General features: G+C 54.9%; 2 protein-coding genes across 2 annotated transcripts in view; one reads left to right on the top strand and one right to left on the bottom strand.

The window, feature by feature from the left end:
- The window catches only part of MTOR (mechanistic target of rapamycin kinase), a 262,102-nt gene that overhangs the window by 129,235 nt on the left and 111,417 nt on the right, over positions 1 to 21,450 (top strand). Inside the window, exons 27-31 of the mRNA XM_075327360.1 lie at positions 965 to 1,108; positions 1,197 to 1,339; positions 1,422 to 1,581; positions 1,845 to 1,990; positions 18,507 to 18,582. Of these exons, the coding sequence (XP_075183475.1) occupies positions 965 to 1,108; positions 1,197 to 1,339; positions 1,422 to 1,581; positions 1,845 to 1,990; positions 18,507 to 18,582 (669 nt within the window). The remainder of the gene's footprint in view (positions 1 to 964; positions 1,109 to 1,196; positions 1,340 to 1,421; positions 1,582 to 1,844; positions 1,991 to 18,506; positions 18,583 to 21,450) is intronic.
- ANGPTL7 (angiopoietin like 7) lies at positions 5,021 to 9,469 on the bottom strand. Its single transcript, XM_075329112.1, has 5 exons — positions 9,009 to 9,469; positions 8,390 to 8,490; positions 8,114 to 8,308; positions 5,731 to 5,929; positions 5,021 to 5,648 (listed from the first exon to the last, which is right to left on the bottom strand). The coding sequence occupies exons 1-5, from the start codon at positions 9,376 to 9,378 to the stop codon at positions 5,479 to 5,481; spliced, it is 1,035 nt and encodes a 344-aa protein (XP_075185227.1). The 5' UTR covers positions 9,379 to 9,469; the 3' UTR covers positions 5,021 to 5,478.

Here is a 21,450-nt window from a genome sequence, read left to right as displayed (position 1 = left end):
TAAAAGGTTGTACCCATACCGACCAAATCCTAGGGAATTATGCATCACTCTGAGGTGGAAATGCCCCTTTAATATAGGAAAGACAATGTTTATCATTAATATTATTGGGGGGACGCGGCCCGTGTCGGCTCTTCCACCTTCCATGCACCCTCTGAGGTCTCCTGTGTCTGTGGTGACGTGCTGCCGATTCCTCCGTCTGCACAAATCCCCGTCGTTTTTTTTTTCCTTCCATCCGCTAAATGCTGGAGGTGCCACCTTCAAAGAAATGGTGCCCGCATTCGTTGTGTGCACAGGTTGAGCTATCTGCTTAATGACAAGCAGAGATCTCATCTGCGCGCACACCACCTCCGGGCGCCATTTTCATTAGATCCGCTGCTGGGAGATCAATAGGCCAGAGGTGGTATGTGCGCAAATGAGTTCTTAAGCCGAGAGCTCCATCTGCACACACGCCGACTCCGGGCGCCATTATTTGAAGCCCGCACCGCGGACTCAGCATTTGGGACACCCCCCTGCACTGCCTGCGGCATCGCCCCACTCCAGACAGCCGACACAGGTCCCCTTCAGCCGGCACGGGTCCCCTTCAGCCGGCACGGGTCCCCTTCAGCCGACACAGGGCCCCTTCAGCCGTCACGGGTCCCCCTTCAGCCGACACAGGGCCCCTTCAGCCGTCACGGGTCCCCTTCAGCCATCACGGGTCCCCTTCAGCCGTCACGGGTCCCCTTCAGCCGTCACGGGTCCCCTTCAGCCGGCACGGGTCCCCTTCAGCCGACACAGGGTCCCCTTCAGCCGTCACGGGGTCCCCTTCAGCCGTCACGGGTCCCCTTCAGCCGGCACGGCCCCCATCTTCCCGGTAGGTTACATTCAGATTATAAGATGCACCCCTCATTTTCCTCCCACATTTTTGGGAGGAAAAGTGCATCTTATATAAACTAAAAATATGGTAATCTTTGTGTTTGACCCCCAGGGGTACACTCTTGCTGATGAAGAAGAGGATCCATTGATTTATCAGCATCGGACAGCTAGAGGAAACCTAGGAGAGTATGCAGGTGGCCCATTAGACACCGGACCCATGAAGAAGCTGCACGTGAGCACCACCAACCTCCAGAAGGTAATGTGGGAAGCCATGATGTCCATATTGACTGTCAGGCCCTAGAAGGCTTTGTTCTGAAAGGTTTTTATATTTTCGGTCTCCTCAGGCCTGGGGAGCAACTCGCAGAGTCTCCAAAGACGACTGGTTGGAGTGGCTGCGACGCCTGGGTGTGGAGCTCCTGAAGGACTCCTCTTCTCCATCTCTCCGCTCATGTTGGTCCCTGGCACAAGCGTACAACCCTCTGGCCCGGTGAGTCCCTCTACTCCCCGACTCGTGTCACAGCGTTACAGACCGCACGTGGCTGACCGCTTGCTTCTCTCCGGATGCAGAGACCTGTTAACGCCGCCTTCCTGTCCTGCTGGTCGGAGCTGAATGAAGACCAACAGGACGAGCTGGTCCACAGCATCGAGCTGGCGCTGACGGCGCAGGACATCGCCGAGGTCACACAGACCCTGCTGAACCTGGCCGAGTTCATGGAGCACAGCGATAAGGTACAAGACCCTCGGCAATCAGTGCGGGGGCCTCAGGGCGACCACGGACTAGAGTCCGTCTTTACAACAGTCCTCCCCCAGCCGGGGGTTGTCACATGGGTCATCCCTTTTAGTGAGGACTCTGCAGAACGACCGCCCCATATTATTTATGGATTTGTTATGTCACCTCCATCGTCCAGTTCCATTTTATGGCTGTGCCCTTTAATCGAGGCCTACATTCCATATTATATTAATAACGCCACCTCTTTCCTTGTCTCCACCAGGGCCCTCTGCCATTGCAGGATGATAACGGAGTGGTGCTCCTCGGAGAAAGGGCATCCAGATGCCGCGCTTACGCCAAAGCCCTCCATTACAAAGAGCTGGAGTTCCAGAAAGGTCCGACCCCAGCCATCCTGGAGTCCCTCATCAGGTAAGGCGGCCATAATGCCTGTCCTTGTAGCGCCCGTCCATATAACGTGCGTCCTTGTAGCGCCCGTCCATATAACATGCGTCCTTGTAGCGCCCGTCCATATAACGTGCGTCTTTGTAGCACCCGTCCTTGTAGCGCCCGTCCTTGTAGCGCCCGTCCTTGTAGCGCCCGTCCTTGTAGCGCCCGTCCTTGTAGCGCCCGTCCTTGTAGCGCCCGTCCATATAGCGCCCGTCCTTGTAGCGCCCGTCCATATAGCGTACGTCCTTGTAGCGCCCGTCCTTGTAGCGCCCGTCCATATAGCGTGCGTCCTTGTAGCGCCCGTCCATATAACATGCGTCCTTGTAGCGCCCGTCCTTGTAGCGCCCGTCCTTGTAGCGCCCGTCCTTGTAGCGCCCGTCCTTGTAGCGCCCGTCTTTGTAGCACCCGGCCTTGTAGCGCCCGTCCATATAGCGCGCGTCCTTGTAGCGCCCGTCCTTGTAGCGCCCGTCCTTGTAGCGCCCGTCTTTGTAGCACCCGGCCTTGTAGCGCCCGTCCATATAGCGTGCGTCCTTGTAGCGCCCGTCCTTGTAGCGCCCGTCCTTGTAGCGCCCGTCCTTGTAGCGCCCGTCTTTGTAGCACCCGGCCTTGTAGCGCCCGTCCATATAGCGTGCGTCTTTGTAGCGCCCGTCCATATAGCGCGCGTCCTTGTAGCGCCGGTCCTCGTAGCGCCGGTCCTCGTGTGTGGTCATTGACATTTGACCTCTCACCTCTTCAGTAGCATCTTTCCTCCATGCAGAGGACAGCTGGCCGCCTGCAGCACCACACTCCCTTCAGGGACTCACACATGCAGATCTGGAGCCCAAAAGGAAGGGAGAGGTGTAGGAGGCTCCTGCCGGGCCCATGCGCTCCTGCATCTGTGACTTCAGCCCTATGGATTTCTTGTTACAATCCCATTGTCCCCTGCATATAGGAAAGGTGATCACGTGCGGATCGCTGGGGTCGCACAGGTCACCTCCGCTCCGTTCAGTGTCTTTGTGACGGCCGGAGATTTTGGGGTACAGTGCTCTGCAGAGCTCCACTCTCGGGATCCATGCGGGTCCCAGCAGGTTATCATGTGCCCTATACATGGGTGGCAGCTGGATTTCTTTGTGCAAACCCTTTAAGGACCATTTGCTGTCACATTCTGTTTTCTCTGGGATCCGGGTCTGATCCAGTCATTAGCTGTCGCCTATTTTCTTTAAGGGGACGTGCCCTTATGACCACCCCTTTCTGAAATGGGGCCAATCATCAATCTACAAGTGAAGCCGCTTTTGGGGGAGTAATGCAATATATTATGTGATGTGCAATAAGTGGATGTGGTCCGCACCAGCGGCTCCGGCTCCGAGGCTCTATCACCTCCATATACCCAGGTAGATCCGGTCTTTGGATTTGAGGACCTGTGGTGACGTGATGTGACCCCTGATAACTGCACGGGGGGGACGCCTTATCCCTTGTGGGGGGGTTTCCTATAATCTGCAGGTTTATTATATTTATATATAACGCTATTGATTCCACAGCGCTTTACATACATCAGGAACACTGTCCCCATTCGGGCTCACAATCTAGATTCCCTGTCTGTATGTCTTTGTAGTGTGGGGGGAAACCAGAGACCCTGGAGGAAACCCACGCAAACACGGGGAGAACATACAAACTCCTTGCTAGCCACAGCTAGCCACTGAGCCACCCCAAGCCAGCAGTGCTAGCCACTGAGCCACCCCAAGCCTGAAGTGCTAGCAACTGAGCCACCCCAAGCCTGCAGTGCTAGCCACTGAGTCACCCCCACCCCAAGCCTGCAGTGCGAGCCACCCCAAGCCTGCAGTGCTAGCCACTGAGCCACCCCAAGCCTGCAGTGCTAGCCACTGAGCCACCCCAAGCCTGCAGTGCTAGCCACTGAGCCACCCCAAGCCTGCAGTGCTAGCCACTGAGCCACCCCAAGCCTGCAGTGCTAGCCACTGAGCCACCCCCAAGACTGCAGTGCTAGCCACTGAGCCACCCCAAGACTGCAGTGCTAGCCACTGAGCCACCCCAAGACTGCAGTGCTAGCCACTGAGCCACCCCAAGACTGCAGTGCTAGCCACTGAGCCACCCCAAGACTGCAGTGCTAGCCACTGAGCCACCCCAAGACTGCAGTGCTAGCCACTGAGCCACCCCAAGACTGCAGTGCTAGCCACTGAGCCACCCCAAGACTGCAGTGCTAGCCACTGAGCCACCCCAAGACTGCAGTGCTAGCCACTGAGCCACCCCAAGACTGCAGTGCTAGCCACTGAGCCACCCCAAGACTGCAGTGCTAGCCACTGAGCCACCCCAAGACTGCAGTGCTAGCCACTGAGCCACCCCAAGACTGCAGTGCTAGCCACTGAGCCACCCCAAGACTGCAGTGCTAGCCACTGAGCCACCCCAAGACTGCAGTGCTAGCCACTGAGCCACCCCAAGACTGCAGTGCTAGCCACTGAGCCACCCCAAGACTGCAGTGCTAGCCACTGAGCCACCCCAAGACTGCAGTGCTAGCCACTGAGCCACCCCAAGACTGCAGTGCTAGCCACTGAGCCACCCCAAGACTGCAGTGCTAGCCACTGAGCCACCCCAAGACTGCAGTGCTAGCCACTGAGCCACCCCAAGACTGCAGTGCTAGCCACTGAGCCACCCCAAGACTGCAGTGCTAGCCACTGAGCCACCCCAAGACTGCAGTGCTAGCCACCCCAAGACTGCAGTGCTAGCCACCCCAAGACTGCAGTGCTAGCCACTGAGCCACCCCAAGACTGCAGTGCTAGCCACTGAGCCACCCCAAGACTGCAGTGCTAGCCACTGAGCCACCCCAAGACTGCAGTGCTAGCCACTGAGCCACCCCAAGACTGCAGTGCTAGCCACTGAGCCACTGTGCTGCCCTTCGTAGATTATCACACTGATTTTTGCATTTTATTGTCGCCTCTTCCATTATCGGTCGCTCTCGTCTCATACGTTGGGGGTCTCGCCTTACATAACACTGACACAATAGGTCATTGAATATATATTTCTTTTTTTTTACAAAAATCCTTTATTTCTGTCTTTTAGGCCATCAGTATAATTATTATTTCCAGTTTTATAAAGCAAATAAAAAATAGACCTTACAGTAAGTGACACAATCACATGGCGGGGGTGGGCTATGTACAGAGTCTCTGATGGGGGTGTCGGTGGGATCGTCCGCTCCGATAGTGGTCGTCCTGGTGTATAATACATCTCTTAGCGGGGGCTCCTGTATTAGGAAGGGGTCTTAGTGTCAGGTGAGGCCGTTCGTGGACCCCGGGGCTGATTGGGCCGGCGATGGTCGGCTTCTTCGCCGCTGCCCCCATGATTCAGCCCGTCACTGCCTTCCCATATAGACGCTTTTATACACAGAGCAGGAGGGCTACAAGAAAAGGTATGAAGTCATTGCGCCAGGCGAGGGCGCCGCTCGCGGTGCGGTCTACGGCTGCTCAGTGGTGACGGCGGCTTCATGGCTGGAAGTCCTGGGCACGGATCTTCATCTCCACCCTCTTCAGAGAGTAGGTGGACCCGTGCCAGCCGTACCAGCTGATGCCGTCCGAGTGCTTGCTGTGGTCGCCGTTGCGGTAGAAGATGCCGTTCAGGTTGGAGTCCGTGCAGCAGTTGTACCAGTAGCCGCCTGTGGGAAACACAGCATAATGTTACATGTGGTGCGCGCTGCGCTCAGGCAGCACGGGGCGCAGGGGCGGGGAGTCAGTTACCTTTGCGCAGCCCGGCGCAGTCGTCCAGGCACTTGTCGTTGTCCTTGTCCTTGGTGCTGAAGGCCGTGTTGTTGTGGTAGCGCAGAGAGTCTCTGCCCGCGTTCCCGCTGTAGTTACCCAGGAAGAGGCGGTAACTGTTCTGCTCATTATCAACAGAGAACTGGGCATATTCCGCATATCGGACGTGTCCCTCCCAATCCTAGAGGTAATGATGGGGGAAAGGTTACATTCTGTGCACATCACATTACTGATCCTGTATTATACTCCAGAGCTGCACTCACTATGTACATACATCACGTTACTGATCCTGTATTATACTCCAGAGCTACACTCACTATTCTGCTGGTGCAGTCACTGTGTACATACAGTACATTACTGATCCTGAGTTACCTCCTGTATTATACTCCAGAGCTGTGCTCACTATTCTGCTGCTGCAGTCACTGTCTACATACATTACTGATCCTGTATTATACTCCAGAGCTGCACTCACTATTCTGCTGGTGCAGTCACTGTGTACATACGTTACATTACTGATCCTGAGTTACCTCCTGTATTATACTCCAGAGCTGCACTCACTATTCTGCTGGTGCAGTCACTGTGTACATACGTTACATTACTGATCCTGAGTTACCTCCTGTATTATACTCCAGAGCTGCACTCACTATTCTGCTGGTGCAGTCACTGTGTACATACGTTACATTACTGATCCTGAGTTACCTCCTGTATTATACTCCAGATCTGCACTCACTATTCTGCTGGTGCAGTCACTGTGTACATACAGTACATTACTGATCCTGAGTTACCTCCTGTATTATACTCCAGAGCTGTGCTCACTATTCTGCTGCTGCAGTCACTGTGTACATACGTTACATTACTGATCTTGTATTATACTCCAGAGCTGCACTCACTAATCTGCTGGTGCAGTCACTGTGTACATACAGTACATTACTGATCCTGAGTTACCTCCTGTATTATACTCCAGAGCTGCGCTCACTATTCTGCTGGTGCAGTCACTGTGTACATACATTACATTACTGATCCTGAGTTACCTCCTGTATTATACTCCAGAGCTGCACTCACTATTCTGCTGGTGCAGTCACTGTGTACATACAGTACATTACTGATCCTGAGTTACCTCCTGTATTATACTCCAGAGCTGCACTCACTATTCTGCTGGTGCAGTCACTGTGTACATACGTTACATTACTGATCTTGTATTATACTCCAGAGCTGCACTCACTATTCTGCTGGTGCAGTCACTGTGTACATACATTACATTACTGATCTTGTATTATACTGCAGAGCTGCACTCACTGTGTACATACATTACATTACTGATCTTTGATTATACTCCAGAGCTGCACTCACTGTGTACATACATTACACTGGGGAACAATTTGAAAAAAAATTTCTGTTGAGTTAGGTTTTTGAGCTGATTTATACTAAAATTGGCATGCTGATTCCAAAAATGTAGTCAGTTTTTTTCTATCACGTCAAGTTTGTCCTCCTCAACTTACCTGCCATAGAAGCACAATTGCACTAATTTCTGTAATAAGACTTGTTATCTGAGTACAATTCGACTCATATAGAGCTACGTGGCAACTTGTAAGAGTAGTCACAACTGAGACAGTGCGGTGAGAGGTGTGTGCAGCTCCCAATACGTCATAATTATCAATATAAAAAAAACCCACTTTTTAGGTACAGTAGTTTACATATTTTTGAGAAGACAAAAATCCTGTAGTTCAAAAACTTGACGTGATAGAGAAAAACTGAGATCATTTCTGGATTCAGCATCCGAAAATTAATTAAGAACAGTTGTCTGACCTAACTCCTAAAAAAGTGCGTTCCCCAGTGTTATATTACTAATCCTGTATTATACTCCAGATCTGCACTCACTATTCTGCTGGTGCAGTCACTGTGTACATACATTACATTACTGATCCTGGGTCACATCATGTATTATACTCCAGAGCTGCACTCACTATTCTGCTGGTGCAGTCACTGTGTACATACATTACTGATCCTGAGTTACCTCCTGTATTATGCTCCAGAGCTGCGCTCACTATTCTGCTGATGGTTACATCCAATCTTATGTACCTGTGTCACAGCTGAGTGTTTGTTACAGTTGCAGCGGTGTGCTCTCGCTGTCACTATTGATCTGTGGATGATTTGTTACAATGTATCGCTGTGTGTAGATTGTATGCAGCACACAGTCTTGCTCAGTCTGGATACATTGTAGCAGACCCTCAGCAGTGAGCAGTGTTGTGTCTGTGCAGCCTGTGGGAGGTTTCTATTTCCTGACAGCAGGCGGTGGTATTGTGAATGATGGGGGCTGTATATAGTCGGGGTGTCGGCTCTTTATACCCCCCGTTTGAGTCCTCACCTCCAGCTCCACTCTGAGGACGGTGGGCCGGCGCGTCATTCGGTAGAGGTTCTCGTTTCCCAGCCAGAAGTCTCCCCGGATGTTCCCGAACCCCTCCCTGTACTGCTTCCAGTCCCTGTTGAAGGAGCTGAGCCCCACTTTGCGCCTCTGGATGAGGGTCCATCCTCCCCCCTGCGTCTCCATGTCACAGTAGACCTGACGGCAAACAAACAACAGGAGGTCAGTGAGGATTTGGGGTCCGCGATGGCTCTGCGCCGAGCGTCGGCCGTTTCTCACCTCCATCTCCGGGCTGCCCAGGAAGCTGTTGGCCGGCATCTTGTAGACCCCCGATATCTTGTAGTTCTTCTCATACAGGGTGGAGCAGTCGTAAATGGCGTCTGCGGAAACACAAGTCTCACCGGTGAGAACGTCCAAATTCCTCCTTTACCCCCCCACTCCCGCGCGCTGTAAATCAGTCACATTTCTTAGAAGCGGCAATAAAAAAATAAAGCGTTGGAGGCGTGTCTGCGCGGACCACCTGTAGCCGGCCCCGGCTATCTGCACTCTCCAGGGAGATTTATGGGGCTCCTGCCTGTCAACATCTGCCCCTGACACCTGTGAAATGTGTGATTTGGAGCATAATTGCCAGCGCCGCCTTCCCCCTCCGCCCACCACTGATTGTCAGCTCCCCCGGGAGGGGGTGAGATTTGTTTTACAGATTTGTGACACTAATCTGAGTGCTGGTTTTGGTGGGTGGAGGGGGGCGCCGTGCACGCAGGGTTACTGGCGAGGCCTGGGAACGAAAGCAAGTCTCTGCTGGATCCTCATTACTGGGAGTGCGTCTGTTTGTGCCGCTGTTGATGCCGATTACTAAGCAACCACTGATAGAGTATCGGATATAGTGGGGGGGGCTTACCTGCGGTGGTTTGGGTCTGCGTCTGGGCCGCCTGCTCCCGGGATTGCATGATCTCCACCCGGTTGTTGATCTCGGAGTACTTCTCCTCGGCGTCGGTCACCCGGTTCTCCACCTGCTTGTGGCTGCTCTCCAGCTTCATCACCTGCATCACCACGTTCACCCAGTCCGTCTCCTGCTTCCGGGTCAGCTCCTCCAGCAGGCTGCTCAGGTTGGCGATCTGGACCTTCAGGTCCTTCACCTCTTCGCAGCAGCCGGGCATCTTCTGGAGCCCGTTGGGGCCGGGGGGCTTCTTCTTGATGACCTTCTGAGCCCAGGATGCAGGGGCGGCCAGAGTAAGGAGGAAGCAGGCGATGAGGCAGGGGGTGTTCATGGTGACGGGGCTGGGGAAGGTGACTTCTTGGCTTTCCTCCTCGTCGGTGCTGATCTGCTGCGGGAAGATTCTGCAGCATCTTAAATAATCCTATCTGGAGGAGCCTTCCCTGCGCCCTCCCACCCCGGCTCCTCTCCTCCTCCGCACCAGGTGCCAGGCTGCACACCCCAGCCCAAAAAAAAGGAAGAGCCAGGGGTGGGGTTAGCTTTCCCAGTAGTGTCACTTTACCCCCAGAAGTAGTAAGCATTAACCCTTTACAGGCAGCAGTCGCTTACACTCATCACAAGCCTTTGATGCCGGCGCTCAGAGACCTTGGGGGTCTCCCACCTTCTCCAATACCAGTGTCCCTCCATTCCTTTCCTGCATCTGCTGTAACACGGGCTTTCCACAAGGACAGACGACCTCCTCTCCGTCACAAGTGGGACCCGAGCGCCCCCCACCCTGCAGAATACTGGTCCTCCGAGCTCACCCCCCTGCCCTGCGGAATACTGGTCCCCAAAGCTCACCCCTGCCCTGCAGAATACTGGTCCCCAGAGCTCGTCCCCTGCCCTGCGGAATACTGGTCCCCAGAGCTCCAGAGCTCGCCCCCTGCCCTGCAGAATACTGGTCCCCAGAGCTCACCCCTGCTCTGCAGAATACTGGTCCCCAGAGCTCGCCCCCTGTCCTGCAGAATACTGGTCGCCAGAGCTCGCCCCCTTCCCTGCGGAATACTGGTCGCCAGAGCTCGCCCCCTGCCCTGCGGAATACTGGTCGCCAGAGCTCGCCCCCTGCCCTGCAGAATACTGGTCGCCAGAGCTCGCCCCCTGCCCTGCAGAATACTGGTCGCCAGAGCTCGCCCCCTGCCCTGCAGAATACTGGTCCCCAGAGCTCGCCCCCTGCCCTGCAGAATACTGGTCCCCAGAGCTCACCCCCTGCCCTGCAGAATACTGGTCCCCAGAGCTCGGCCGCCCCGCCCTGCAGAATACTGGTCCCCAGAGCTCGGCCGCCCCGCCCTGCAGAATACTGGTCCCCAGAGCTCACCCCCCGCCCTGCAGAATACTGGTCCCCAGAGCTCACCCCCCGCCCTGCAGAATACTGGTCCCCAGAGCTCGGACCCCCGCCCTGCAGAATACTGGTCCCCAGAGCTCGGACCCCCCGCCCTGCAGAATACTGGTCCCCAGAGCTCGCCCCCCGCCCTGCAGAATACTGGTCCCCAGAGCTCGGACCCCCGCCCTGCAGAATACTGGTCCCCAGAGCTCGGCCCCCCGCCCTGCAGAATACTGGTCCCCAGAGCTCGGCCCCCCGCCCTGCAGAATACTGGTCCCCAGAGCTCGGCCCCCCGCCCTGCAGAATACTGGTCCCCAGAGCAATACTGGTTCCCAGAGCTCGGCCCCCTGCCCTGCAGAATACTGGTTCCCAGAGCTCGGCTCCTGCCCTGCAGAATACTGGTCCCCAGAGCTCGCCCCCTGCCCTGCAGAATACCGGTCCCCAGAGCTCGCCCCCTGCCCTGCAGAATACTGGTCCCCAGAGCTCGCCCCCTGCCCTGCAGAATACTGGTCCCCAGAGCTCGCCCCCTGCCCTGCAGAATACTGGTCCCCAGAGCTCGCCCCCTGCCCCTGCGAGGAACTGTCCCTCATCTCCTAGGAATGCTGGAGAGGGGGTGTACGGAGCACATCTGAATCCTGGAAGTGAAGGTGGCAGACGCTTCCGTTCTCTGTTATCCGCCAAGTATTAAAACAGCGACAGTAAATTCTTATGTCCCAGTAGGAAGAGCTCGGAGCCCGGCCTCCCAAAACAGTCACCAAACAGCGGAAAGTTTCTGCCGCTTACTGAGCAGCCATTCCTCACCAATTACAAGATCTGTGCTTGCTTTGACGCTTCTCACAGCTGAGGGTTTGTTTCAGTTGTAGCCAGTCTGTAACGGCTCACAGAGCATTGCCAAGGCTGCGGCAACCGTACCAAATCCCCAGCCGAGCGCAGAACTAGCAGTGCTCAGGCTTACTACCTGTGAATTGAATGTGTTTCCATTCACTGACAGCAATCTAGTGAAAAAATAGTGACTAATCAAGGCATTGGTTTCATTAGATGCCTGTATAACGTCTCGTTTAGGATTGCCTAAACTAGATGCAATTGTAGCAAATCCTCAGCTGTGAGAAGTGTCCAGTCTGTACATGGGGGTTGTCCAGCCACTAAAGACAGGCAAAAAAAAGGATTCATAATGCTTCCCCAGCCGACCCTCGCCGGTGCCCCCCCCCCCCCGATCTCCCGTTGCCTTTTCATCCCCCCCTGGGTCCCTCCTTGCCTCTTCATCCCCCCCCCCACTCGTATCTCTCCTTGCCGCTTCATCCCATCCCGGGTCTCTCCATGCCTCTTCATCCCCCCCTTCCCCCAGGGTCTCTCCTTGCCACTTCATCCCACCCCGGGTCTCTCCATGCCTCTTCATCCCCCCCTTCCCCCAGGGTCTCTCCTTGCCACTCCATCCCGCCCTGGGTCTCCCCTAGCCTCTTCATGCCTCCCTCCACCCCCGGGTCTCTCCTTGCCTCTTCATCCCCCACCCCCGGGTCTCTCCTTGCCTCTTCATCCCCCCACCCCTGGGTCTCTCCTTGCCTCTTCATGCCTCCCCCCACCCCCGGGTCTCTCCTTGCCTCTTCATCCCCCCCCCCCCCACCCCCGGGTCTCTCCTTGCCTCTTCATCCCCCCCCCCACCCCCGGGTCTCTCCTTGCCTCTTCATCCCCCCCCCCCCCCACCCCCGGGTCTCTCCTTGCCTCTTCATCCCCCCCCCCACCCCCGGGTCTCTCCTTGCCTCTTCATCCCCCCACCCCACCCCCGGGTCTCTTCTTGCCTCTTCATCCCCCCCCCCCCGCAGCCCGGGTCTCTCCTTGCCTCTTCATCCCCCCCCCCCCCCCCGCACCCCGGGTCTCTCCTTGCCTCTTCATCCCCCCCCCCCGCACCCCGGGTCTCTCCTTGCCTCTTCATCCAACCCCCCCCCCGCACCCCGGGTCTCTCCTTGCCTCTTCATCCCCCCCCGCACCCCGGGTCTCTCCTTGCCTCTTAATCTCCCCCCGGGTCTCTCCTTGCCTCCGCTGCCCTGGTTTCCCTTCCTGTCTCCATATGGGAGCGCAGGGTTGGTAGGGTGGGGAGTATTTATCCCCTTTGAACCCCACAGCAAGCAGAGCTCTTACCATAAGTATGATATTAAGGCTCGCAGTTTCCCGGATGTGATGATGAAGCTGTGCGGAACATTTGGGGACATTGTTTTTGTGCCTCGGGCATCGCTCCCTGATTAGTCACCTCGTCATCGAGCGGCTGGCATCCCGGGATGGAGAAATAATCCCGTCCTGGAAATGACGCAGGAAGTAATTAGCAGTAAATGCTCCCATTATATAACGACCTGTGACCACCGCCGACGTCTGCGGCTCCGGATCATTCCTCCGATCACAGAAATCCCTGGAATCCGGCCTCTAAAATAAATCCCCAGTGATTTTACGTCCCTTTTTTTATTTTGTTTTTTTCTCATTTTTACACTTTTCTATTTTTTTTTCGGAGCGCTGGATGGTACTGTTGTCTTGCTTATGTTTTTGCTTTACTTCCGCAATTTATAGATCTGTAGAACGCTACCTGAAAAGTGAGAAAGTCCAAGTGTATTCAGTCTCACTGACAGCTGCGGCTTGTATGGAGCAGTGTGAGGTTTCCGCAGGGAGGGGAGACACTGAGGGGTTGTCACTCGGGCTCTGTGGTCAGGGATTTGGCAGCGGGTAGGAGGGACTGTGAGGAGCTGTCAGTCAGCTGGGAGGGCAGAGATTCAGCAGCAGGCAGGCAGAGATCGAGCAGCAGCAGGGAGGAGGAACACTGAGGAGCTCTCAGGGGACTGAGGATTGAAGTGAAACTTCTATAATGGATTATAAAACCATTCTGACATGCAGTTTCATAGTAAGTACATCAGCCTCCTCATAGTAAGTGCATCGGCCTCCCCGTAGTAAGTGCATCGGCCTCCCCGTAGTAAGTGCATCGGCCTCCCCGTAGTAAGTGCATCAGCCTCCCCGTAGTAAGTGCATCGGCCTCCCCGTAGTAAGTGCATCGGCCTCCCCGTAGTAAGTGCATCGGCCTCCCCGTAGTAAGTGCATCGGCCTCCCCGTAGTAAGTGCATCGGCCTCCCCGCAGTAAGTGCATCGGCCCCCTCGCAGTAAGTGCATCGGCCCCCTCGCAGTAAGTGCATCGGCCCCCTCGCAGTAAGTGCATCGGCCCCCTCGCAGTAAGTGCATCGGCCCCCTCGCAGTAAGTGCATCGGCCCCCTCGCAGTAAGTGCATCGGCCCCCTCGCAGTAAGTGCATCGGCCCCCTCGCAGTAAGTGCATCGGCCCCCTCGCAGTAAGTGCATCGGCCCCCTCGCAGTAAGTGCATCGGCCCCCTCGCAGTAAGTGCATCGGCCCCCTCGCAGTAAGTGCATCGGCCCCCTCGCAGTAAGTGCATCGGCCCCCTCGCAGTAAGTGCATCGGCCCCCTCGCAGTAAGTGCATCGGCCCCCTCGCAGTAAGTGCATCGGCCCCCTCGCAGTAAGTGCATCGGCCCCCTCGCAGTAAGTGCATCGGCCCCCTCGCAGTAAGTGCATCGGCCCCCTCAGGTGTAAGAGATCTGGGTGACAGATACGCTTTATGAAGTATTTTATGCTCCTTCCCACACACAGAGATCCGTGTATGTGGCTGGGATTCATGGGGTTTGGTGGCACCGTGGTCCCGGGTCTGAGCAGTGGCAGGGAAGTGGTATTGTCAGTCGTGTACACCCCGGTCTCCGCGGACTCCTCGCCACGCCGCTCCTCCATTCTCACCGCACGCCGCTCCTCCGTTCTCACCGCACGCCGCTCCTCCGTTCTCACCGCACGCCGCTCCTCCGTTCTCACCGCACGCCGCTCCTCCGTTCTCACCGCACGCCGCTCCTCCGTTCTCACCGCACGCCGCTCCTCCGTTCTCACCGCACGCCGCTCCTCCGTTCTCACCGCACGCCGCTCCTCCGTTCTCACCGCACGCCGCTCCTCCGTTCTCACCGCACGCCGCTCCTCCGTTCTCACCGCACGCCGCTCCTCCGTTCTCACCGCACGCCGCTCCTCCGTTCTCACCGCACGCCGCTCCTCCGTTTCTCACCGCACGCCGCTCCTCCGTTCTCACCGCACGCCGCTCCTCCGTTCTCACCGCACGCCGCTCCTCCGTTCTCACCGCACGCCGCTCCTCCGTTCTCACCGCACGCCGCTCCTCCGTTCTCACCGCACGCCCGCTCCTCCGTTCTCACCGCACGCCGCTCCTCCATTCTCACCGCACGCCGCTCCTCCATTCTCACGCCGCCCGATCCTCACAGTAAGCCGTGGTAGCCCCTTATAGACGTGTCATGGACGCTCGCTGCTCCGGGTATTTAATGTTTCCATGTGGAGGAGATTAGAGGAGGCCGCCGCGCTCCCCTTGTAGGTTTCTCACTTTCATGTCCAGGTCATGGGCCCCCGGCTTCAGCTGTTATCGCACAAGCCTCCTATTGTGGGCCCAGAGTATGGCGGAACTGACAAGAAGCAGGTCAGCCGCGGCTGCCTGCCCACCGCACAGAGCGCGGGGCACACGTCTGGCCGGCAGATGTGAGACGAGCTGTCAGGCCTCCTCTCCAGAGCAGGAAGTCTCTCCTCTTACTCTGTAAATAAACATAACCCCGGGCTCCTGAACCACAGAGAACCAGAGCTGGAGGGGATCCGAGAGTCCTGGAGATCCAGCCTGAACCCGGGCAGCTCCTGAACCGCAGAGAACCAGAGCTGGAGGAGATCTGAGAGGCCTGAAGATCCAGCCTGAACCCGGGCAGCTCCTGAACCGCAGAGAACCAGAGCTGGAGGAGATCCGAGAGGCCTGAAGATCCAGCCTGAACCCGGGCAGCTCCTGAACCGCAGAGAACCAGAGCTAGAGGGGATCCGAGAGGCCTGAAGATCCAGCCTGAACCTGGGCAGCTTCTGAACCGCAGAGAACCAGAGCTGGAGGGGATCCGAGAGGCCTGGAAATCCAGCCTGAACCCGGGCAGCTCCTGAACCGCAGAGAACCAGAGCTGGAGGGGGATCCGAGAGGCCTGAAGATCCAGCCTGAACCTGGGCAGCTTCTGAACCGCAGAGAACCAGAGCTGGAGGGGATCCGAGAGGCCTGGAAATCCAGCCTGAACCCGGGCAGCTCCTGAACCGCAGAGAACCAGAGCTGGAGGGGATCCGAGAGGCCTGGAAATCCAGCCTGAACCCGGGCAGCTCCTGAACCGCAGAGAACCAGCGCTGGAGGGGATCCGAGAGTCCTGGAGATCCAGAACTGGAGGGGATCCGAGAGGCCTGGAAATCCAGCCTGAACCCGGGCAGCTCCTGAACCGCAGAGAACCAGAGCTGGAGGGGATCCGAGAGGCCTGAAGATCCAGGCTGAACCCGGGCAGCTCCTGAACCGCAGAGAACCAGAGCTGGAGGGGATCCGAGAGGCCTGAAGATCCAGACTGAACCCGGGCAGCTCCTGAACCGCAGAGAACCAGAGCTGGAGGGGATCCGAGAGGCCTGGAAATCCAGCCTGAACCCGGGCAGCTCCTGAACCGCAGAGAACCAGAGCTGGAGGGGATCCGAGAGGCCTGAAGATCCAGGCTGAACCCGGGCAGCTCCTGAACCGCAGAGAACCAGAGCTGGAGGGGATCAGAGTCCTGGAGATCCAGCCTGAACCCGGGCAGCTCCTGAACCGCAGAGAACCAGAGCTGGAGGGGATCAGAGTCCTGGAGATCCAGCCTGAACCCGGGCAGCTCCTGAACCGCAGAGAACCAGAGCTGGAGGGGATTAGAGTCCTGGAGATCCAGCCTGAACCCGGGCAAAATTAGGGGTTACTAGATGTATAGAAGAGAGGGATCACTTTATGATGAGGGGTATCAATTCCTCATAAACTCAAAGCGAGGTGACAACCGTAGGGATCAGGGGAAAGCGAGATAACAACCATAGGGATTAGGGAAAGCGAGGTGACAATGTAAGTCTCGGGGAAAGCGAGGTGACCACTGTAGGGATCAGGGGAAAGCGAGGTGATAATTTAGGGATTAGGGAAAGTGAGGTGACAACCATAGGGATCAGGGAAAGCGAGGTGACAACCGTAGGGATCAGGGAAAGCGAGGTGACAACCGTAGGGATCAGGGAAAGCGAGGTGACAACCGTAGGGATCAGGGAAAGCGAGGTGACAACCGTAGGGATCAGGGGAAAGCGAGGTGACAACTGTAGGGATCAGGAAAGCGAGGTGACAACTGTAGGGATCAGGGAAAGCGAGGTGACAACTGTAGGGATCAGGGAAAGCGAGGTGACAACCGTAGGGATCAGGGAAAGCGAGGTGACAACTGTAGGGATCAGGGAAAGCGAGGTGACAACTGTAGGGATCAGGGAAAGCGAGGTGACAACACTAGGGATCAGGGAAAGCGAGGTGACAACTGTAGGGATCAGGGAAAGCGAGGTGACAACTGTAGGGATCAGGGAAAGCGAGGTGACAACCGTAGGGATCAGGGAAAGCGAGGTGACAACTGTAGGGATCAGGGAAAGCGAGGTGACAACACTAGGGATCAGGGAAAGCGAGGTGACAACTGTAGGGATCAGGGAAAGCGAGGTGACAACCGTAGGGATCAGGGAAAGCGAGGTGACCACTGTAGGGATCAGGGAAAGCGAGGTGACCACTGTAGGGATCAGGGAAAGCGAGGTGACAACTGTAGGGATCAGGGAAAGCGAGGTGACAACTGTAGGGATCAGGGAAAGCGAGGTGACAACACTAGGACTCTGGGAAAGTGAGGTGACAACCGTAGGGATCAGGGAAAGCGAGGTGACAACACTAGGACTCTGGGAAAGTGAGGTGACAACCGTAGGGATCAGGGAAAGCGAGATAACAACCATAGGGATTAGGGAAAGCGAGGTGACAATGTAAGTCTCGGGGAAAGTGAGGTGACAACCGTAGGGATCAGGGAAAGCGAGGTGACAACTGTAGGGATCAGGGAAAGCGGAGGTGACAACTGTAGGGATCAGGGAAGAGAGGTGACAACTGTAGGGATCAGGGAAAGCGAGGTGACAACTGTAGGGATCAGGGAAAGCGAGGTGACAACTGTAGGGATCAGGGAAAGCGAGGTGACAACTGTAGGGATCAGGGAAAGCGAAGGTGACAACTGTAGGGATCAGGGAAAGCGAGGTGACAACACTAGGACTCTGGGAAAGCGAGGGTGACAACTGTAGGGATCAGGGAAAGCGAGGTGACAACACTAGGACTCTGGGAAAGCGAGGTGACAACTGTAGGGATCAGGGAAAGCGAGGCGACAACTGTAGGGATCAGGGAAAGCGAGGTGACAACACTAGGACTCTGGGAAAGCGAGGTGACAACTGTAGGGATCAGGGAAAGCGAGGTGACAACACTAGGACTCTGGGAAAAGCGAGGTGACAACTGTAGGGATCAGGGGAAAGCGAGGTGACAACTGTAGGGATCAGGGAAAGCGAGGTGACAACACTAGGACTCTGGGGAAAGCGAGGTGATAAATCTAAGACTTGAGAGAAGAAAATAAGCGACGCGTGCAGGAGACTTTCACGCCTCCCATTCACTTTGCTGGCATCTGCCCAGAAAAAAAAAAAACTGCAACAAATCTGCTATGTGTGCACAGGTCTGAAGTGTGCAGCTTCCCTGCAGTGCCCCCGCAGGGGAAATGAGGCATTGCACCCTGTCCATTTTATGAATGGGTGGCCTGTATAGCAGGACAGTGCCTCTAAATACGCACATCGGGTATATGAAGAGTGGTTTTCTAAATAAGACGCCCCCTTTAAGTGTTTCGGATCTCCCCACAGCTTTTTCTTGCACAGTTCTTTTGCAGCCGTTCCCCTTTAAATGGTGTAATACCGTACAGCGTGGCACTGCACACAACCGCTATTTACCCACTTTTCCAATTAAGTGGGATCTGAGCGTGACCCTTGGGTTGGTGCCTCCATGAAATAACATTCTGTGACATTGCTGGGATTGTTCTGTGTTATTAGCCATTACATAAGCGCCCGGCCGTCTCCCTCCTCGGGGGGTCCGCGGGGCAGCGTGTGCCATAAGGTGTTGTCTGCCGCATCCAGCTCCGGGAGCTCATGTTCTTCTCTTCTGTCTCCCTCAGCATTAACAATAAGCTCCAGCAGCCGGAGGCCGCCTCGGGGGTCCTGGAGTTCGGCATGAAGCACTATGGGGAGCTGGTAAGTGCAGCCGGAGTTCATGGGATAATTGGTCTGCGGGAAAAGCGTCCAGCACTCGGCCACACGGAGGCCGCGTATAAAGGCAGGTACCCCCAAATGCACTTTTATATTTTCCCTGTTCTCTTCCACTCACAATATGGGGAAAAATAGGACATTCCCATACGTTAACATTGGTACAGGTCAAGACAAAAGGAACACGGTTACTAAAAGTGGGTAAAAAGATGCTGCAGCAAAAAAATACCCCTAAGTCAGACCTAGAGATAGCAGCGGAGGTTGGGACCCTAATAAATGGCACCTGTGGAGCCCCTGCTCAATGTACAACCCCTGATAGCTATAGCCATAGGTCCGGGTATGTTCTATAGTCGTTTCCTCATCCTCCTGGCACTGTAACCATAATCTCTGTTATGATTTCTAGTCAGTCTCCCTTTCTTACAATTGTAAATATATCTTCCAGTAAGTTCCAGTCAGTCTCCTTCCCCCTCTAGCAGTTATAAGTGTAGTCCCTTGTACTTTCTCAGTCACTCTCCTTCCCCCTCTGGCAGTTATAAGTGTAGTCCCTTGTACTTAGTCACTCTCCTTCCCCCTCTAGCAGTTATAAGTGTAGTCCCTTGTACTTTCTCAGTCAATCTCCTTCCCCCTCTAGTAACTAAATTAATTGTCCCAATATTATGTTTCCTAGACAGTTTCCTTCCTACTGTTGAAACTGCAACTATAATCCCTAGTATGTTTCTTAGTAAGTATCCTTTCCCCTCTGGTAGTTATAATTATAGTCCCCTGTACGTCCTCAGTCAGTCTCCTTTCCCCTCTGGCAGTTATAATTCTAGTACCGTGTACGTCCTCAGTCCGGCTCCTTTTTTCCCTGCAGGCAGCTTTAAACATAGTCGCCAAATAGGTTCCCTTGTCAGTCTACATTCTCCACTGGAAGTTATATATATATAATATATATATATATATATATATATATATATATATATATATATATATATATATATATATATATATATATATATATATATATATATATATATATAATTTGTTAGTAAGCTTCCAGTTTCTCTCCTTTCCCCTCTGGAAGCTATATTAATAGTCAATAGCACATTTCCTAGTCTCCGTTCATCTCTTGTTTCTTTATTGATTGTACCAAATACGTTCTTTAGTCAGTCTCCTTCCCCCTCTGGCAATACTAGTTGTAACCTATTGTAAATTCTCAGTCTCTATTCCTCTGTAACAGCTGTGAATATAATCCCTACTAAGTTTACTGGTAAGTCTCCATCCTCCCATTGCCAACTGTCAGTACAGTTTCCAGCATGTTCCCAGGCAGTCTCCTTCCCCCTCTGGAATATATAACAATGGTCCCTAAAGCATTTCTTTCATTCTGACAGTAAATATTGGTCCCAGTAAGTTACCAGTTCGTTCTACATCCCCTCTAGCTGTTAGTAATGTAGTCTCCTTCCCCCTCTGGCAGCTGTAAAAAAAAAAAATAAATCTCTAAACTTTCCTGGTCAGTCTTCTTCCTAGCAATGTTAACTGTAAATATAGTTACCAGTATGTTTCCAATCAGTCTCCTTCCCCCTCTGGCAGCTATAAATATACCCTCATTACGGATAGATAAAAATGTGACCTGCGGATCTGTCCATCCAGAGCCTCCTGGTTCATTAACAGCAGTGAGAGTAGGCAGGGTGGGGAGCAGACAGTGCTCAGGCACCTGGCAACCCCTATGGGCACAGAAACGGCCTCCATTGGTGGTTGTCGGCTCCAGGAATGCTGCCTGTGGGATATTGGGAGGGGAGGGTGCAGGGGTCCGGCATTATTGTGGGATGTTGATGGTCCGGAGAGGGGGGGGCAGGCGAGCCCCCCGTACGTGGCCTCCACACAAAGGCCGTCTGTTCTGTGCACAGCTGTAATTCCTTGCTGCGGTTACTGTAAGTTACATCACTCTGCGCTCGGGGAGGATCACGTCATTGTGCCCGCGCTGCCCCCGATCTCCACAAATCACTCCACCATGAGGGGGGCGACGTCCTCCGCCGATTACCAACATAGGGGCACGTTTTATCCCTCCCCCGGGGCCGGACCCTCGGCTCATAGAGATCCCGGGAAGAAAGCCGCAGATGGACGCCTCGCGGTGACCCCAAACCACACCGAGGCGCCGCTGTCCTGACCCCACCAGGAATGTGCCGCCCCGTGCTGCAGAGTCTAGCCTCAGCTGCTGCAGAACCTCCTGGCAGCCCATCACCACATACGCGCAGGGTCTGCAGCACGCTGCTTTCTGTACAGGTTAACCCCTGATTGCCAGGATGCAATTTTATCATGGCCATTAAAGGGAATGTGTCATCAGAAAATGCTTTCAAGTTTTTGTATTTTTTTTTTTTTTTTTTATCATTTGTATGAGAAATGAAAAAATAAATACAGAAATGTTGCAATGTTCGCACCGATCACTGGGAACAAAACATGCACATTAGCAGCAGTGGTCAGACCCCGAGCCTAGCTTTTATATTGAAGCATCTAATGAGTGGGAGCAAAGATCATTGTGAAGAGAGGAGGAGGAGGTGAGCTGTGATATCACCCACTGCTATTGCTAGATAGCTGTGTATAGAAGTGTTTCCTTTTTAAAGGTGTAGTGCTTTATTATACTGATGACTTATCCTTAGGATAGGGAATGAGCATATGGTTGGTGGAGGTCTCAGACCCGGCACACCCACCGGTCCGACGACCCGGCACGCCCACCGATCCGACGACCCGGCACGCCCACCGGTCCGACGACCCGGCACGCCCACCGATCGGACGACCCGGCACGCCCACCGATCGGACGACCCGGCACGCCCACCGATCGGACGACCCGGCACGCCCACCGATCCGACGCCCCGGCAC

Source organism: Anomaloglossus baeobatrachus, chromosome 11 (genome assembly GCF_048569485.1).
Source record: "Anomaloglossus baeobatrachus isolate aAnoBae1 chromosome 11, aAnoBae1.hap1, whole genome shotgun sequence".
In the NCBI taxonomy this organism is placed as follows: domain Eukaryota; kingdom Metazoa; phylum Chordata; class Amphibia; order Anura; family Aromobatidae; genus Anomaloglossus; species Anomaloglossus baeobatrachus.
This window is presented reverse-complemented; position numbering and strand designations above follow the sequence as displayed.